This window comes from Coccidioides posadasii, chromosome 1, assembly GCF_018416015.2.
Source record: "Coccidioides posadasii str. Silveira chromosome 1, complete sequence".
NCBI lineage: Eukaryota > Fungi > Ascomycota > Eurotiomycetes > Onygenales > Onygenaceae > Coccidioides > Coccidioides posadasii.
In genome coordinates this window covers 7,899,409-7,915,438 of record NC_089407.1, presented here as the reverse complement: position 1 = coordinate 7,915,438, position 16,030 = coordinate 7,899,409, and the positions used below count along the sequence as shown (strand labels likewise).

Genomic DNA, 16,030 nt, shown 5'->3' with positions numbered 1-16,030 from the left:
ACTCCCCATTATACGGAGTACTTAAAAAGTTATCCAAAAGAAGTTTGTGAACGCGGAGACTTCAGCAGGAGTCCTGGGAGTTCTCTTTTCTTCTTGATCACCTACGAGTCTTAGCGTCTATCATCGCATTTTACCAGAAAGAAAGGAAAGAGGGAGTTGTGTATATTTTCTGGTGGTACAAAAGGAAATAATATCAAGGCCTGTAGAGCGCAAGGGGAACAAAATACATATATGAACAGAGTCAGGTTCTCTAAAAAAGGAAAAAACCCAAGGTAATCTTGTGGGAGGCGATGTCAAAGTCTCCCGCTTTTTCTCTATACGAAATCCAAAGATGATAATTCCTTCTTTCCACTATCAACTCCCTTTAACCGACCGCGGAATTAGTTCTACAGGTATAAGACGAATAAGCCCCTCCCTGCGTATCCCGCACTCTCCGCTCCCGTAGCCGTCGCTCCTCTCGCTTGATATCCAAGAGGCTTAACCGATGACAAGGGTGTCTTCCGATGGGAAGTCGTACTGAGGAACCTCGAGGTTAAGTGGCGCGGGACCTTTTCTGATACGGCCGGAGATATCGTAGTGGGAACCGTGGCATGGGCAGAACCAACCGCCGAATTCACCGGCTTCACCGATGGGCACACAACCAAGATGGGTGCAGACACCTATACAAAAACAATTGAGCGTGGATTCATTTGCGAAGAAGTTGGAATCAAGTGGGCTGGGCAGGGACAGATTTCACATACCCAACATAACGAGCCACTCCGGTTTCTTCACACGATCCGAATCTGGCTGAGGGTCTCGAAGGGTTTCCCAGTTTGTGCTCTCAGCTTCAGCGATTTCGCTGGCGGTTCGGTGACGGATGAAAACTGGCTTTCCTCGCCATTTGATGATAACCTGTTAAACCAACCAAATGACAGCAACATCGGTCAGAATCGCCCAATTTGATATGAATCATAATTCGGAAGGGAAAGACGTACGTTTTTGCCCTCGGGAATGGACGCGAGAGAGATTTCGACCTTAGCTTGGGCGAGAACGTCGGCAGAGGCGGACATATTAACGAGGAAGTCTGAAAGAGCGCAATTGATCAGTATCTGGAATGGAATGCGCCCTGTTTCCCGACTATCCGTTGATTCTCTGAAAAACAACGACGCCAAGATCCATATCAAAGAGGCGATAAAGAGGCCCAAAATCGACGTCAAACATCCGGGATAAAACGTACCCTGCACAGTAGCCTTTGCTCCGACGGCACTGACTAAACCCATACTTCCAGCGACGAAATACGAGAAGACTTTGTTCGTTGTGGCATTGCGAGGGCTGGCGTATTTCTTGAAGCTAGGGATCTTCAGGGACGAAGCACTCTCCTTGCTGCGACCAAAGGGACTGTCGAAGGACGAGGTCGGCGCGGCTTCCGCTGTAGATTTGGCTCGGAGCTGCTGGGAGGAGGCCGTCACGGAAAGTGTGCGTGGGAGAGCAAGGTTTTGCCGGGCGCAGGCCCGGACGAGCGACGAGGCAGAGGAAGCGGCGAGAGGAGGCATGGCGGATGAGACGATGGCCAAAGGAAGAGGGGAGAAGAGGAACACAATTGAGCAGGAACCCAAACGGCGTGTGGGGGTGGACTGACGGTGTCTGAGCGAGAGAGAATTGCGAGGTTGAAATGTTGATGTTGCGAATTCGTGAAAGTCCGGAATCCCGGGCACGCTGATTGGCTGGCCGCCTTCTCCACCAAGAAACAGCCGGCTTCACGCGCTTCGAAGAGAGCAGAGAACTACGGAATCCTAAGAGACGGTGCGAGATGCTGCGAGATGCACTTCGAACTCTGTCAGGGCTGATGACGGGCCTACAGGGGGACGTCTCTGGGGGGTCTACGGTTGGGCAAGACTGAGTGGCTTCGAACCACACACATCAATCGATTCACCTGACTGCTTTTGTGTGGAATCCAGCCTTAAAACCGCAATGTAGGTATGATAGCATGCTCCGAACTCCTTATCTCCGAACCTGCAAACAATCGCCCATCTATTATGCGCGTTAAACCTATCGTTATCCGCCAGAATGCTGCCTCGATTTTGGAATGGCAGAGGTGTCGCCGCCACGGAAACGGCGCGGCCCTTAGCGAATTCCGGGAACAAGCAAACCCAGCCGTGACGAAATCCTCAACCGCTCATGCTGACATCCTTATCGACGGGTTCCTCATCCGCAGGCTCCTCGTTTACAAGTGCGCTGCGTGTCCGTGAAGAGTGTATGACCATTGGCGGGCGAGGCGAAGACTGTGCTCCGTTCGCGTCCAGGTTCACCATCGACTCCTCGCGAGACATCACCGATTCGCCATTCGCAGCCAATCCTTTCCTATTCAATGTACGCTGACCTTTGGGTCTCTCGGACTCTTTAGCTGCCTCCCGCGCTCTCTTTTCCTTGAATTGTTTGTACGTCGTAGTTTTCGGGATGACATCGGAGAGGAACTCCAGATTATCGATTCGAGAAACGGCAGTTGCTGCGGGGGAGGGGAAAAAAAGCATAGTAGATTAGCATAAAGAGCTCTGTTTGGGATTCCAACACGGTATCGACCCCCAGGGGTAAGGAAAGCCATACCAAGGTCCTTATACTGTATAGTTTTCCGTGGCTTTCGTTCGGACTTCACCACGTTATAGCTCTGTTCTGCAAGGTAACGGATAAACATCTCCTGTAAGCGGAGTGTCCCAATCAGCAAACCCAACTCAAGGCTCCATCTCGCTCAACAAAAAGGCAGCTTGGATATACCGTAGCGACCGCGATTAGAAAGGCTGCATTGTTAGAACATTGTGCAATATCTTCATCAAGGTGGATGATCTTCTTGATCCTGGTCACTATTTATTGTCGCACAGATTGTCAGCCTTAAAAATTCCATACCCAAGCGAACTGTGATGGAATCAAGCAAGCAAGCATACAGGGCAGGGCAGTTCGCCCACTCGCCTCCTTGCGTGGAGGGATCGCGGCGGTGTTGTAAGGCATTTAGGATGCGTTTCGTTATGGACTTAGCCTATGGACGGCATATAGACTGAGGGTGAGCTCAGTTTTCTAGTTGTAAATGAAGCGAACTTGTAAGTGGCAATCTAGCTAGGATATTGGACGGCGTTGCGAAGGCTGGCAAAAAGTAACTGGGAAATCTGGAGAGCTGAGAAGGTTAAGTTTCGACATCTCGATGATTGGCCGCGAACCTCTCCGTCTTCGCCGATGGACAGCATGCCTTACTCCGCAGGCAACCGGTATATCTTTGACAGCTTCTTACGACTTTGATCCGGCGCAGGCCTCGATTACGGTACTTCTATAACAATTTATCGTCTGCAGCCGTCAAGCCGCGCTAAATACCAACGGTTGCGCATCAACCCAACCACCCCGACGGCGTTCCTCCACCAGAAGCGGCTGGGCAGGGCGACCCTAAATATCACCGACGCGAGCTTGACACGGTGACATCGATATCCAAGTACCAAATAATGTGAGCTGCCGCCGCAGGATGGTAAAGTGAATGCACATTCCGTCGGTGTGATGAACCCCAACATATCCTCCCATTCCGCTCCACGCCGCCGCCCCTCCTCCCATTCAATCCCCGCCAAGCGTCACTCAGGCCTTTCTTTCCTCTCAACGGTCGACCATGAACCCAATACACCTATCACGCCCGTCACGCCTGTGGCGGGAGAACTTCATTCGCAGAATCCTACGATAACCGAAGAAATCAGCGAGATCAAGAGATATGAGGACTTTACGACAATCGATTGGGTGCAGGATGCGGTACATGAACAGGCCCGACGGCGCGCGCGGAGGAAACAAGGAGCTCGATTTTGGGACAAAGAGGGTGCGTTTGGCTGGAGGCGGAAAGTTAGCGAAGCTTATGATGCCGGTCAGGCCTGGCTGGTTGTGACTATTGTTGGAGCGGCCATTGGCTTGAATGCCGGATTCCTGAATATTGTGACGGAATGGTTGGCGGATGTCAAGCTGGGATACTGCACTACGGCATTCTATTTGAATGAAGCATTCTGCTGCTGGGAGGCAGAGAATGGAAGTATGTGTGATTAAGTGGACCTTTTGCCGCGACTCCATCTAACTGAGACTATTTGCAGAGTGTCCGGAATGGAAAAGATGGAGCACGCTACCGCCTATAAATTACGTTGTTTACTTCGTCTTTGCTGTAAGGTCTCTTTGACTCTTTGCATGGTTGTCATCCTTATGTGCTCTTAGGTCTTATTTGCCTCCTCCGGCGCAGTTTTGGTCGACGCGATTGCCCCTTACGCCGCCGGTTCCGGAATATCAGAAATCAAGGTTATCATTGCAGGATTTATCATGAAAGGATTTCTTGGGGTGAGAACATTGTTGATCAAATCCATTGGTCTGCCTTTGGCTATCGCCGCCGGCCTTTCAGTGGGAAAAGAAGGACCTAGCGTCCACATCGCCGTATGCACAGGAAACGTGATTTCTCGGTGGTTCAGCAAGTATAAGAGGCATGCGGCTAAGACCCGGGAAATCCTAACGGCTACGTCTGCAGCCGGTGTAGCAGTCGCCTTTGGAAGCCCCATAGGCGGCGTTCTATTTTCATTGGAGGTATGATGCGCGCCTTCCTGTGGTGTGGAGAAGTCATTCTTATGATCATAGGAAATGGCATCTCATTTTCCCCTGAAGACGCTGTGGAGGAGTTATTTTTGCGCCTTAGTGGCAACCGGTGTTCTGGCGGTACGTACCATCGCCGAGCCAGCCTTCCAACGCGGATATCTTTGATGCTAACTTACTTCCAGGCGATGAACCCGTTCAGAACAGGTCAATTGGTTATGTTCCAAGTTAAATATGAGAGGACTTGGCACTTCTTTGAACTTATTTTCTTTGTGATACTCGGCGTTTTTGGAGGATTGTACGGTGCATTTGTTATGAAGTGGAATCTACGGGCGCAGGCGTTCAGGAAGAAGCATCTCTCGCGCCATCCAATTCTCGAGGCCACAGTGCTGGCTGGTCTGACGGCTCTTGTTTGCTATCCTAACATGTTCATGAGAATCACGATGACTGAAATGATGGAGATACTATTCCGTGAATGTGAAGGAAAACATGATTATAATGGGATCTGCCAGTGAGGACGCTCTTTACTCAAGATATTCCGATATTATTTCTGAGACTGACATTCTTAGGGCTGCCCATCGGTGGTCGATGGTGTTCTCACTCTTTATGGCAACGGTATTACGGGTTCTTTTTGTGATCATATCATATGGATGCAAGGTTCCAGCGGGCATTTTCGTACCATCGATGGCAATCGGGGCGTCATTTGGGCGAATGGTCGGAATACTCGTCCAAGCCCTACAAGAATCGTTCCCACACTCAAAATTCTTCGCCGCGTGCGAGCCAGATGTCCCGTGCATAACCCCAGGAACGTATGCGTTCCTGGGTGCCGGCGCAGCGTTGAGTGGTATTATGCACTTAACAATCTCTGTTACGGTTATCATGTTTGAATTGACGGGCGCCTTGACTTATATTCTTCCTACCATGGTAAGCTTGCCGTTGAACGCAGTAATGTACGATCCGTACTAAAACACATGAGTAGATTGTTGTTGGAGTGACGAAGGCCGTCAGCGATCGTTTTGGGAGAGGTGGCATTGCAGATCGTATGATTTGGTTTAACGGGTTTCCTTTCCTCGACAGCAAAGAGGAACACATCTTTAATGTTCCAGTTTCTCATGCCATGACCAATAAACCCGTTGTCCTACCTGCAACTGATTTCCCCGTCAGAAAAGCAGAGAGGCTACTCGAAAACAACAAGTTCCAAGGCTTCCCTATCGTGGAAGACCTAACATCGCGTACGTTGGTGGGATTTATCGGTCGCACAGAATTTCAGTACGCCATCAATCGAGCTAAAAGAGAAGATCGTCTCTTCTCGCCAGAGGCGAAATGTCGATTCGTCCCTCAACCCAGCTCATTTCAAACCACGCCCTCCGCGTCTTTATCGACATCTAACCTGTCGCAATCTTCGGGTCGATACTTTGATTCTTCCATAGCCACACCTTCCTCCTCTCGGCCTGTCGAGGAGCATCTACCACCTCAAACGTTTGACGACATAGCTACACCCTCCGGAGTCCGCTCGATCGATTTCAGTTCATACGTTGACGTTGCGCCAATAACCGTGCATCCGCGTCTTGCCCTCGAAACCGTGATGGAAATATTTAAAAAGATGGGTCCGCGTATGATCCTCGTTGAACATCGCGGTCGATTATCCGGACTCGTCACGGTGAAAGATTGTTTGAAGTACCAGTTTAAAGTGGAACATCAGGAGCTTGCGGATGCAAATGCGACAAGTAGCGATCGACTTGCCGCAAATGGGGGGAAGGGGGAGGGGCTCGTGGAGCAAAAGGTGTGGGAAATTATCCAATGGGTCGTTCGGAAGGTTGCGTTTTGGAGGAGACGTGGTGGACGTTCAGAAAGGTTTGAGGATGGGAGTAGGAGACCGAGAGACAATTCATTCGATATTATCGATGGAACGGAAGATGTCGATACATTTGATGGGATTGTTGAATTGGAGGAATAGGAGGACGGAAGGTGAAGAAAGTAGTTTTGGAGAAGGATGTGACGATAATTTTGATGTCGATAGAGAATAGATCCAATAAGTCTATCAAGATACCTTGTCTTACAGGGTATGTCATGTATCTACTGTACATTTCTTTGCTCTTTGGTTCGAATAGATAAGATTTCATACGGGATTGAATCTCACTCTCGTCGCGAGGAGTCCTCGTCTTGGAACTCGATCAAATCATCCGAACTGCCACCCCTACGTCCTCCCAATTCGTCCTCAACCGCATTGCCATCTTTTGGCGTTCCCTTTTCATCCCTCAGTCCGACAATGATACATCCCGTCGCCATGATGGTTGCACCAAGCCACCACAACGGCGCCACTCGTTCCCGGAAAACTACCATACCCAGAATGGCGGTGACGAGGAAGTTAGCTGTGGTATTTGTGATGGTGACCTGTGTTGAGGAGCTGGCGGCAGTCAAGGCGCGAGTGAAGAGAGCCCACATTGTTATATTTGAAAGAACATTCAGGGCGAAGAAGAACTGAAGCATAGGTGTTAGAGAGGTCATCCAATAGGAATATCAAGCAGAGATGGCTCTGGGAATTCCAGGTATATGCCGATGAAAGGCAGATGGGATATTGCATACAGCTCGGACAATATACTCTACAGCAATATCCATTGATGCTGAGAACGACAGAAAGCGTGATATTCCCTGTGATATGTCGGTTGTGAGCTGGGTAGTTGTCCTTGTCACAGCGTTAGCGGCATTGAAAACTTCAGGTGAGAGGATATCTGACATTCCTAGTTCTCTGTTTACGAATGTCTGATTTTTGGTGTATGGATAATAGATTACACTTACAACTTTGCGAAGACCCCATTTAGAGCAGCAAAGGTTCCGCTGGAAAGGGCGAGCACTAGCCACTTTTGCGACATGGCGGCCATGCTTTTCTCATCTGATCTCGCCGGCTGGGACTCCTTTTCCCTCGTTGGAGGATAATTCTTCTGGCCTGTGATTCCGGGGGACGGTCACACACGGGAAAACTACAGTTAGCAGCGTATCCCTGTTTGGTGATTTTATCACTGCCTCACGACGCGTTTTTGGTAGTAAGAGCAGGTAAGGTATCTCATAGCCCAGGGCACATGGAGATGGATGAATTGAGCATTGCTTAAAACAACATACCAGTTCCGCACCCTGAACCGGTTTTCTCCTGAGCTGCTTGCTGCTCACAATTCAACGTGTGCCTTTGACGTTGCCGCACCATGCTGGTTTCATTGTCCGTCTGCCCGACAGATTATGCGTGCGTCACGACGACTGGACTTGGCTCGCCTCAGCGCCGCCGCCGCCCGGGATTCAGCCCGACCCGGTCTTGGCACCCGGAGTTGCGCACGCCAAGACTTTGATGTCGCCAGCGAGAGCGAGTTGGGGGCTCAGCGCAACTTCCGGGTCAACGTCAAAAAAACACCGCCGGAGCAACGCGATATGCGACTGGAATTATTTCGAGAAACAACGTTGAAGCTATAATATATATATATGAGAGGTCGTCTAAAATCGTACTTTTTCGACGTCGTACTCCGAAGGAGCAGATGTCGCGTAGCCAAGTCTATCATCTTCATCCTCATCGTCGTCATGACCGCCATCACTACGGCGACAGTCTCTGAATCCGCCATCTAAACGTCTTTTCGTCACCTTCTCCCAGATGCTCGTTCTCCCCGTGCACCCTCACGTACCGAAAGCGGTCATGCAGTCGACTTTTCCTCCCCTGCCAGAACTCCACTGACTCAGGCACAAGCCTGACCCCTCCCCAGAACGGCGGGAGAGGAATCTCTTCGGTATCCGCAAACCTCTTCTCCATCTCTTTCACCCGATTCTCCAGCACAGAGCGTCCATCATCCTCTTCTCCCGATTGAGAATTAATATCCTTAAGGCGGCTAGCAGCCCCAGGAACAGCATCCACACCCTCCATATCCCTCGGCTCCGTCGACCACAACACTTTACTCTGCTGACTCGCCCACGCCCCAATCTGGCTCCCTCTCTCCCTAACCCGCCAATACGTCTCGCTCTCCTCGCGGCTCAACATTTCAATCAGCCCTTCAACCCTAACCTGCCTCTCCACACTGGGCCAATTGAACGTCAACGCCGCCCATCGATTGCCCTCCAGCTTTCCCTGCCCATCGTCAGGAATCACACTCCCTTCCTCCCCTACTTCTTCTTCTTCCCCACCATTAACATCGATCCCCGTCTCCGTACCAAACACCTGCCCTCCCTTTCCCGCCCGACTGCCCCAGTTACTATACACAACCCACCCCCGCTCATCAAGCTCTTTCAGGTATACAATCCTAGCACTCACACGGCCCGAAGGCATACTCGCAGTAGCCAGCGTGCACGTCTCCGGTGCGGAGGATGGCGCTAATCTAGCATCCCGGAACCAGGTGTGGAACTGATGTAGCGGATTGGTAGGATGGATCTGGGAGAAAGTCAGGGGTGGGTTGGTGAGGAATTGATGGGCGCGGGCGGCGCGGGAGACGACTGCGGCATTGGTGGATGGAGTTGAGGCTCCGGAGCGGGTGGGATCGTCGATGACCGGTAGGTGAGGCGGTAAGGGAGAGGCAGAATGATATTTTGCGGTTTGGGGGTCGATTGTGCTGCGTGGTGTTGCGATGGTGATGGTGGGGGCCGCGGGGGAGGAGAGGGGTGCTTGGATGTCGCCGGGTGCAACTAGGGATGGTTGGTCAATTGGGGCTTTGAAGCAGCGATTTATTTATAGGAGGATGTTAGGCAACAGTTGAAAAAATGACATACAGATCAACCTCTTTGGGTGGTGGTGCGGGTGTGTTTCGTGGTGGTCATGGCCAGCATGCTCCCCCGCGAACGGAGGGCTGTCGCGAGTCATAGCTTTGGTGCCTTTTCGTAGAAGAAGAGACAATTGAGAGACCAGGCCCCAAGTCCTTTTGCGAATGGAAAATGGAGGAGATATCATTCACTAATTCTATGGCACCATGAAGAACAATGATCTGTGAAATTTCACTGAAAGAAAAGCAGGTCGAGCGTGTCGTCGTAACGCCGATGGAGGCGGGTGGCTCAGATATTCAAAGGTGCCGAAGCGCAACCCAAACGGCCGATGGTACGCGGAAACCACCGTCGCTTCGGCGATCCTCGGCAGGCAAAATACCATAGAATTTCGAGACGCCTCCAAAGAGAGTGTTATGGGCGTGGAGATGACACAAAGGTAAAATGGCCTGATATCTGCGTTGGTTTTGTTTTCCGGCCTTCCACGAAGTCTTTTTTCAGCGGTTCCGAAAATCAGCCCATGGAACGGAGTATTATTACATTTTTATCAACAAACAGAATCGACAATGCCTACAGGGGACCCCATGATTCACACATATTTCCATGTCATATTTTCTTCTTTCTTCTTCCTATATCCAGCGTAGCAAGGACAGCATATCTATCGCCGCCAAGCCACAATTATATAGCCTTCCAAGATCCAGGATACATGAACGTCATAACAAAAAAAGGTAATACATCATGAGCCCATTCGTACCTCGATCCAGAAGAGAGTAGAGATGTGTCTATAGAATAGCAAAAAAAAGAAAAAGCCAAAGTCCCCAAGCCATGTTGGAAAATTGAACCCAGTCCGCCGAATAACATAGGAGAAAATAATAAAATCAAAAAAAGTAAGATATCTTCATCCAAGTTAACGCCATCCGCTATGGATTATGTACCGAATGCTGCAAAAAACAATCTTAAAATTTTTTTTAGACAAGGAAAAAGAAAAGAAGAAAAATGCATGTATATCTCTCACTGGAAAGGAAATGAAAAGAAGCTGTGGGCTGAATCAAAAATGAACCCGGATATCTTTTTCGAAACAAAAAAATATATAAAATCTTTTTCCTTCCTTTCTTTTTTTCTTAAAAAAAAAAAAAAAAGGTAGGTCGAAAACACGATTTAAAAAGTGTCTATGCGAAATTTGGAGTGTATATCGAATCAAACCACAGTGACGCATTCCAGTAGAGACCGAAAAAAACACCAGTAGAGCCAGTTCCAATCATGCACCGACGGGTGTAGGTGGGTTGCCGCCGCTGACGAGCTCGACCACTTTACTGGCGACAGCAGATGGATATCCGCGGGAGAGCATCTCCTGAACAACAGCAGACGCACTCTGGCGGTCTTCGGCAGCTAAGAATGCCCGAGTCATCGCTTCGTAGGTGCTGGGTTCGCGCTTTTGTATACCGATACTCTCGTACACGGACTTGGCGTTGTTCACGTTACCCTCAGTGGCCCAGCCGTGAATCAGAGTGTTGGCGATGTACGGTGTCATTTCAACACCCGCCTTCGTCATACTCTCGAGAAGGGCGGGGGTATCGGTGACCTTGTGGTTGGCGACCATGGCTTCGAAGAGGGCCTGGTAGAGACATGCCTGTGGCCTGACGGCACGGCTGGATAGCGCGGAGTCGAAAACTTTGCGGGCACCTTCCATGTCATGCAATACGCATCCCTTGGCATGAACCAAAGACGCGAAGTGCACACCTTCGGGTTGCTGGCCAGTGGACCGGATGGTCTCAAGGACACCCTCTGCAGCCTCCATATTAACAGGCTCCAATGAAGCATAGGCATCGATGAGAAGTTTGTACGTATGCATCGTTGGTTCGATGTTCTTTGACTTCATCCGTTCGTAGTAAGCCAGGACCTTCAATCGATCACGCTTTGTATTGAGGAAGTATTGGATGAGCGAATTATAAGGCGCCGGTCGCGGCTTGTAGTTCGGCATCGACTCCATCTCGTCGAACATCTCCTCAGCAAAACGTTCATCGCTGACCCTGCAGAGTGCGTTGACTATCGTGCCATACGTGACACTTGTCGGACGGACACCATTGGCGCGCATCTCCGCAAAGTAGAGAAGGCAGTCATCGATGCGACGAGCCTTACCGAGTTTCCCGATCAACGCGTTGTACAAAAACGACGTGGGTTCAACTCCCTCAGACATGGCCCGGTGGAAGATTTTTACGGCTTCCGTTGCCTCGTCGAATGTTTTCGTCGACTCCTTCAAGGTGGTGATGTAGAGACCAAAAGTGTTCGCCGAAGGTGCGGCGCCCATGTTCAATAGTTCTTGGTGGTATTTGGCAGCAAGACCGCGTTCTCCAGCGGTTAGGCTGGCTGCGACCATCGCATCGAGGATGGAGGTCCAGCCGTACTTGACCGCACCGTACTGTGGAATTAGAGGAACATCATGTCTAGCCATTCCCAAAATCTCGTGGACAAGATTCATACGTCCGCACTTGGCAGCAGCGGTGATGAGCTTGGCATAGGTGATATATCGAGGATGTCTGCCAATACGACGCATATTTCTGAACTTGATCATTGCAGTGTTGAGATGATCTTCCGGTCGTCCACGGGTGTTCTCAAGCTCTTCGGCAATCATGGAAGAACCACGGAAATCAGTTGAATGAGCATAGGGATCAAATGAATCCTCAGGGTGAGTGGGCTTTACGGCAGGGGAGACCTTTTGGGTGGGGGAATACCGCGGCGACACAAATGTCGGTCTAGCGGAGCCCTGTGTGAAATGCTGCCATTTGCGCAACAGCTCTGGACGAGCAACGCTGACCTTAGAGACGCCTTGGTCTAAGAGCTGCTTCGTGTGGTGATTGAACGGCAGCCCAGTGGACATGGCCAGCTCAAGCATGTGGGCGAAACGGGCAGGATGCGCCGCGTCAAAAAGCGGGGATCCATTGATGAGCATGCCTGCCTGGACCTGAAGAGCGAGATTGAGATCGTGGGCGCTGAGCTGGGAGATCTCCATGGGGCCGAGGCTGGCGATGGCGTGTTCTGCAACCGGCGATACCAGCCCACCATTCTCGACCATAGCCCAGATCAGAGTCATGGCGGCATGAGCTGAAAGAACAGGCGACGATTGCATGAGGACGCGACCGAAGAGGTCAATGGCCTCATCGATTTCTTCACGGAGTTGGCCTTGTTTATTGGGAGAGGCATTCCTAATCTTGGCAAACATGTTGCGGGCTTGGGAGAGGCCTTCATCAGTTTGACCACTCCGAAGAAGTGCAACGGCATACATGGCCGTCGGCTGAATGAGATCCGCGTTGACGTGATCATTGGAAGCTAATATAGCCCACTGGGATTTGGCCGAGACAAGATCTCCCTGTCGGATATGCATGGCCATCATGGCAACGACAGGGGTTTGGCTGCTGCTGCCGCTGCCGGTTTTCTCAGCAGACAAGAGGTCGTACGCTTCGGAAGCAACGGCAGACTCCCCCGCATCCGCTGCGCTCTCGCAGATTTTCAAAACGGCGGATCGTAGAGATTCTCCACCAAGACGGTTCTGAGCAGTCTTGAGGGCCTCAACGAAATTGCCGGCCTTGATGGAGTGCTGAACCATGCCGTCCTTCACGATCACATCTTCTACAACCTTGAGTCTCTGCTCCCGGTTCTCAACTCCGTCAAAGGAGGTTCTGATCTTGTCGAAAAATCGAAGAGCGCCATCGGTTTTACCGCAGTTCATGTAAGCTTTGACCACAGCGGCATAAACTTCGCCGTCTTTTCTGTCGACAACACCGAAGACTCCGCTGTCATCCGCGATGGCCAAGGTCCTGTATTCATTGTAACATTCAACGGCGCTCTTCAGATCGCCGCCTGCAGCAAAGGCGTCGATCATCGGGGGAAACATAGCAGCATGTGGAGCAACCTTGTTTTTCTCCATGTGGGCGAAAATCTGTATCATCTTGTCAACCTCGCCCTTCATCGCACACGCGGTCAGGAGACTGCGGTAGATGTCGAGCGAAAAGACGATGCCGTGGTGGCGCGAAGTGGCCAGCGTAAACAGTTTCAGAGCGATGGAGAGAGAATGATCCTCAGTCAAGAGTTCATGCTCCACCTCGCTTGATCGGAAGAGGGACTTTCCAGGTTCGTCCATGCCTCCGTAGCGAATTCGCGCTTGTTCGAGATTTTGGACCATGTGTTGGCAGTCCAGGGCACGGGTAGATAGAAGACGGACCAGTGTCTGGTACGTCTGTTCGTTTGGCATCACATTTCGACGGATCATGTCGGAGTAGATGTCGAGGGCCTTGGGAACGGCGTGGTAGACGTCGGAATGCAGGTAAATGGCTGCCTGCAGGAGAGCGTTATATGCCCCGATACTCGGGACCACGCCATCTTTCAGCAGCTTCTCGAAAGCGACGGGGACTTGGGAGAAGGATCTGGCAGCGGCGAGTTCGACGATCCGGTTAGACTCCTCGTTCGTGGCCTGTGTGGATCTCAAGGCTCGAACCGGGGTCCTTGGGGTTCTTGGAGCCTTGGGCGAAGGGGCAACATCCTCGACCGAAGTTACGGGGGTGATCTCGGCGCTGGTAGCCTCCTTGGATTCGAGGAGCTCAGCAGAATCAACCACGGAAGCCGAGTCGGTCAATTCCGCTGCTTCCTGGATCTGCTGGATCTCGCGAGCAACGGCCTCGTCGACCCTGGCGCTGACGTCCTTGTCGACGGGGGCGCTTTCGACGCTTCTCACGCTTCGACCGTCATTCAGACTGGAGTGGGACAAGGAAGCGCTATCCTGTTCGTCCGCCGACTCCCTCTCGGGCTTACTCTCCTCTTCCTTGGATTCCTTGGCACCAGCCTTCCAGCCGATTCTCCGGGTAAACTGGTACTGTTTCCAGTCCCCATCTTCGCCGGTCTGCTGCGCCAGCTGCCATGCTGCAAAGTAGGCCGCTAGGCCGGAATCAGCGGAGGCGTAGTTCGAGGCTGCATGGCCGGCCTTTGCGCCGGCGCTCGAGGAGGAGCCGGAGGCATTCTGGAAAGCACTCTGGAGCTGGGCAGTGCGAGTGAACTTTCCGGGAACGGAGGTGATCTGGTTTAAGGAGGTGGCGGAGGATGCATAGGAGGACTGAGAGGCCGCAACTACGGATTGAGCGTAGCCATGGGCGAAGGTTTTGGAGAAGGTTTGACGCGCGAGGTGGGTAAATGGCTTAAAAACCATTTATCTAATTGGATTCCTCTCCAGATTGAAGAGGAGATTCTACAATGCACACACATACGCGGGCGCGGTCAGCTCATAGTACTGGACTGTGCTTTGGGGGGGCGGGGGGGTTTCTCACATCTGCACTCGGGGAGTTCTGAAATCGCAGGTTCATCTGACGACCCTTAGCCGTCAATGAACGCGCACACAATGGCTAAGAAAGGGTTGTAGGGGTTAAGAAGAAAAGAGGGCTTGAGACAGCGCTGGGTCTGTCTGGCGGTCGAGTGGTGGACGGTTGGGCAGTTTTTGACCTGTTTCGTGATTGATCCGAGTAACACTGCGAAAGAGGCAGAGAGGCACAACCTCGAGAACAACTCTCCTTTTTAAATTCTCCCTGAAGAAAATCAAGAGAGGAGAGTCCTGTGTTTGAGGAGCGAGATGTCACTTCAAAGAAAGTCGTCTTGGTCTAGGAGAGAAAGAAGAAGGAAAAAGAAGAAGAAGAAGAAGTCAAAAGATAAAAATTATAAAAAAAATATGAAATCAATTAATAGCTGCAGCCTGCAACAATGAAATCGGCCATCGAGCTGCGGCGCTCCGAATCGACTTCGAGCGAAAATTTCCAGCCCGCGCGAAACCCGTTACGGCCGCCATACCGCATTCGGGGAATAGCAGCCCGCTGATTGGCCCGCTGCACCCAAGCCACCGGGGGCCTCCCGTATTGAAACGCAGCCTCGTGACTGGCTGTGCCTTTCCGCCGCCCGCCGTTCAGCTTTTCGCTTTTTTTTCTGCTCATTTTTTTTAATATTTTTTTCTTTCATTGCCTTTTTCGCGATCGTACGATCATCTGCTGGCTCCAGGTGCAGTTCTCTTTGTCGTTCTGCAGGACCCCCCACCACCACCACCACCACCACCCCTCCTCCTGCACGCTCGTTATGCTTCTCGATGCCAATCGAAATAAAGCATTGTCTGTATGCAGTACACAGTACATCGTACACACGTAGCTCTAGCAGTCAGGGGGAAAAGGGGGGTTGCAGGGGAGGGCCCCTTGGTGCTGCGTGGTGGTGGGCGAGTTCCGGGGGAAGCTCGGGCTCCATCGGGGGGTTGAGGAGGCGGCTTGGCCCATTCCCGGGGGCGTGACTCACTGCCGATTCCGAGAAATTATCGGCCCCGGAACGCTCTCCCGGCGCAGAAACAGCCCCAATACGAGCCACCAAGGTTTTCTACTCCATTCCTGCAATTACACACCCCCGTTCATCAGCGTCATGATTTAGTAAGAGCTTTTGTTGAATTTCGTCGTCGCATCCAGAGCGGAAAGGATCGCGTGTGAAAATCTCCCGAGCGTTGACGCGTCGACTGAGGAGTATCAGGCCACACACACACACACCGATCCAGACTGCCCAGGAGAACTGCTTCGAACCCGGCCAAGCGTCAGAAAACACGGAGACCTGGCTTCACATGTCAACATCGAGATCCTTTTTTTGTTTTTCTTTTGTTTTTCTTTTCCTTTTTTTTTTAAAAAACCTCACACTGAATGGACCACACTTCACTGATGCT

At 51.4% G+C, this 16,030-nt stretch overlaps 6 protein-coding genes across 6 annotated transcripts; 1 reads left to right on the top strand and 5 right to left on the bottom strand.

The window, feature by feature from the left end:
• Positions 1 to 149: 149 nt before the first annotated feature.
• Positions 150 to 1,643, bottom strand: FES1_2 (hsp70 nucleotide exchange factor fes1). The gene is made up of 4 exons (XM_003066308.2): positions 1,217 to 1,643; positions 975 to 1,063; positions 741 to 891; positions 150 to 659 (listed from the first exon to the last, which is right to left on the bottom strand). Exons 1-4 carry the CDS (start codon positions 1,530 to 1,532, stop codon positions 478 to 480), a joined length of 738 nt encoding a protein of 245 aa, XP_003066354.1. The 5' UTR covers positions 1,533 to 1,643; the 3' UTR covers positions 150 to 477.
• A 172-nt stretch (positions 1,644 to 1,815) lies between these two features.
• On the bottom strand, positions 1,816 to 3,021 carry D8B26_002404 (uncharacterized protein). Its single transcript, XM_003066307.2, has 4 exons — positions 2,919 to 3,021; positions 2,752 to 2,837; positions 2,584 to 2,674; positions 1,816 to 2,485 (listed from the first exon to the last, which is right to left on the bottom strand). Exons 1-4 carry the CDS (start codon positions 2,980 to 2,982, stop codon positions 2,148 to 2,150), a joined length of 579 nt encoding a protein of 192 aa, XP_003066353.2. The 5' UTR covers positions 2,983 to 3,021; the 3' UTR covers positions 1,816 to 2,147.
• Positions 3,022 to 3,272: 251 nt separating this feature from the next.
• Positions 3,273 to 6,529, top strand: GEF1 (glycerol ethanol, ferric requiring protein; the record flags this gene model as incomplete). Its single annotated transcript, XM_003066306.2, has 7 exons — positions 3,273 to 4,030; positions 4,089 to 4,156; positions 4,207 to 4,566; positions 4,618 to 4,695; positions 4,758 to 5,083; positions 5,142 to 5,496; positions 5,552 to 6,529. The coding sequence occupies exons 1-7, from the start codon at positions 3,517 to 3,519 to the stop codon at positions 6,527 to 6,529; spliced, it is 2,679 nt and encodes an 892-aa protein (XP_003066352.2). The 5' UTR covers positions 3,273 to 3,516.
• A 115-nt stretch (positions 6,530 to 6,644) lies between these two features.
• D8B26_002402 (uncharacterized protein) lies at positions 6,645 to 7,774 on the bottom strand (the record flags this gene model as incomplete). The annotated part of the gene is made up of 4 exons (XM_066123820.1): positions 6,645 to 7,053; positions 7,159 to 7,258; positions 7,372 to 7,519; positions 7,693 to 7,774. 4 exons carry the CDS (start codon positions 7,772 to 7,774, stop codon positions 6,709 to 6,711), a joined length of 675 nt encoding a protein of 224 aa, XP_065979895.1. The 3' UTR covers positions 6,645 to 6,708.
• A 378-nt stretch (positions 7,775 to 8,152) lies between these two features.
• D8B26_002401 (uncharacterized protein) lies at positions 8,153 to 9,490 on the bottom strand (the record flags this gene model as incomplete). The annotated part of the gene is made up of 2 exons (XM_066123819.1): positions 8,153 to 9,228; positions 9,313 to 9,490. The coding sequence occupies 2 exons, from the start codon at positions 9,488 to 9,490 to the stop codon at positions 8,153 to 8,155; spliced, it is 1,254 nt and encodes a 417-aa protein (XP_065979894.1).
• Positions 9,491 to 10,427: 937 nt separating this feature from the next.
• D8B26_002400 (uncharacterized protein) lies at positions 10,428 to 14,497 on the bottom strand (the record flags this gene model as incomplete). The annotated part of the gene is made up of 1 exon (XM_066123818.1): positions 10,428 to 14,497. One exon carries the CDS (start codon positions 14,495 to 14,497, stop codon positions 10,559 to 10,561), a length of 3,939 nt encoding a protein of 1,312 aa, XP_065979893.1. The 3' UTR covers positions 10,428 to 10,558.
• Positions 14,498 to 16,030: the final 1,533 nt, after the last annotated feature.

Coding starts and splice junctions, on each gene's coding strand:
- FES1_2 (XM_003066308.2), bottom strand. CDS start 1,532: ATGCCTCCTCTCGCCGCTTCCTCTGCCTCGTCGCTCGTCCGGGCCTGC. Junction 1,064..1,216: donor AGCAAAGGCTACTGTGCAGG/GTACGTTTTATC, acceptor GCGCTCTTTCAG/ACTTCCTCGTTAATATGTCC. Junction 660..740: donor GGAGTGGCTCGTTATGTTGG/GTATGTGAAATC, acceptor GTTTTTGTATAG/GTGTCTGCACCCATCTTGGT.
- D8B26_002404 (XM_003066307.2), bottom strand. CDS start 2,982: ATGCCTTACAACACCGCCGCGATCCCTCCACGCAAGGAGGCGAGTGGG. Junction 2,838..2,918: donor TGGGCGAACTGCCCTGCCCT/GTATGCTTGCTT, acceptor GACAATAAATAG/TGACCAGGATCAAGAAGATC. Junction 2,486..2,583: donor TATACAGTATAAGGACCTTG/GTATGGCTTTCC, acceptor CCTCCCCCGCAG/CAACTGCCGTTTCTCGAATC.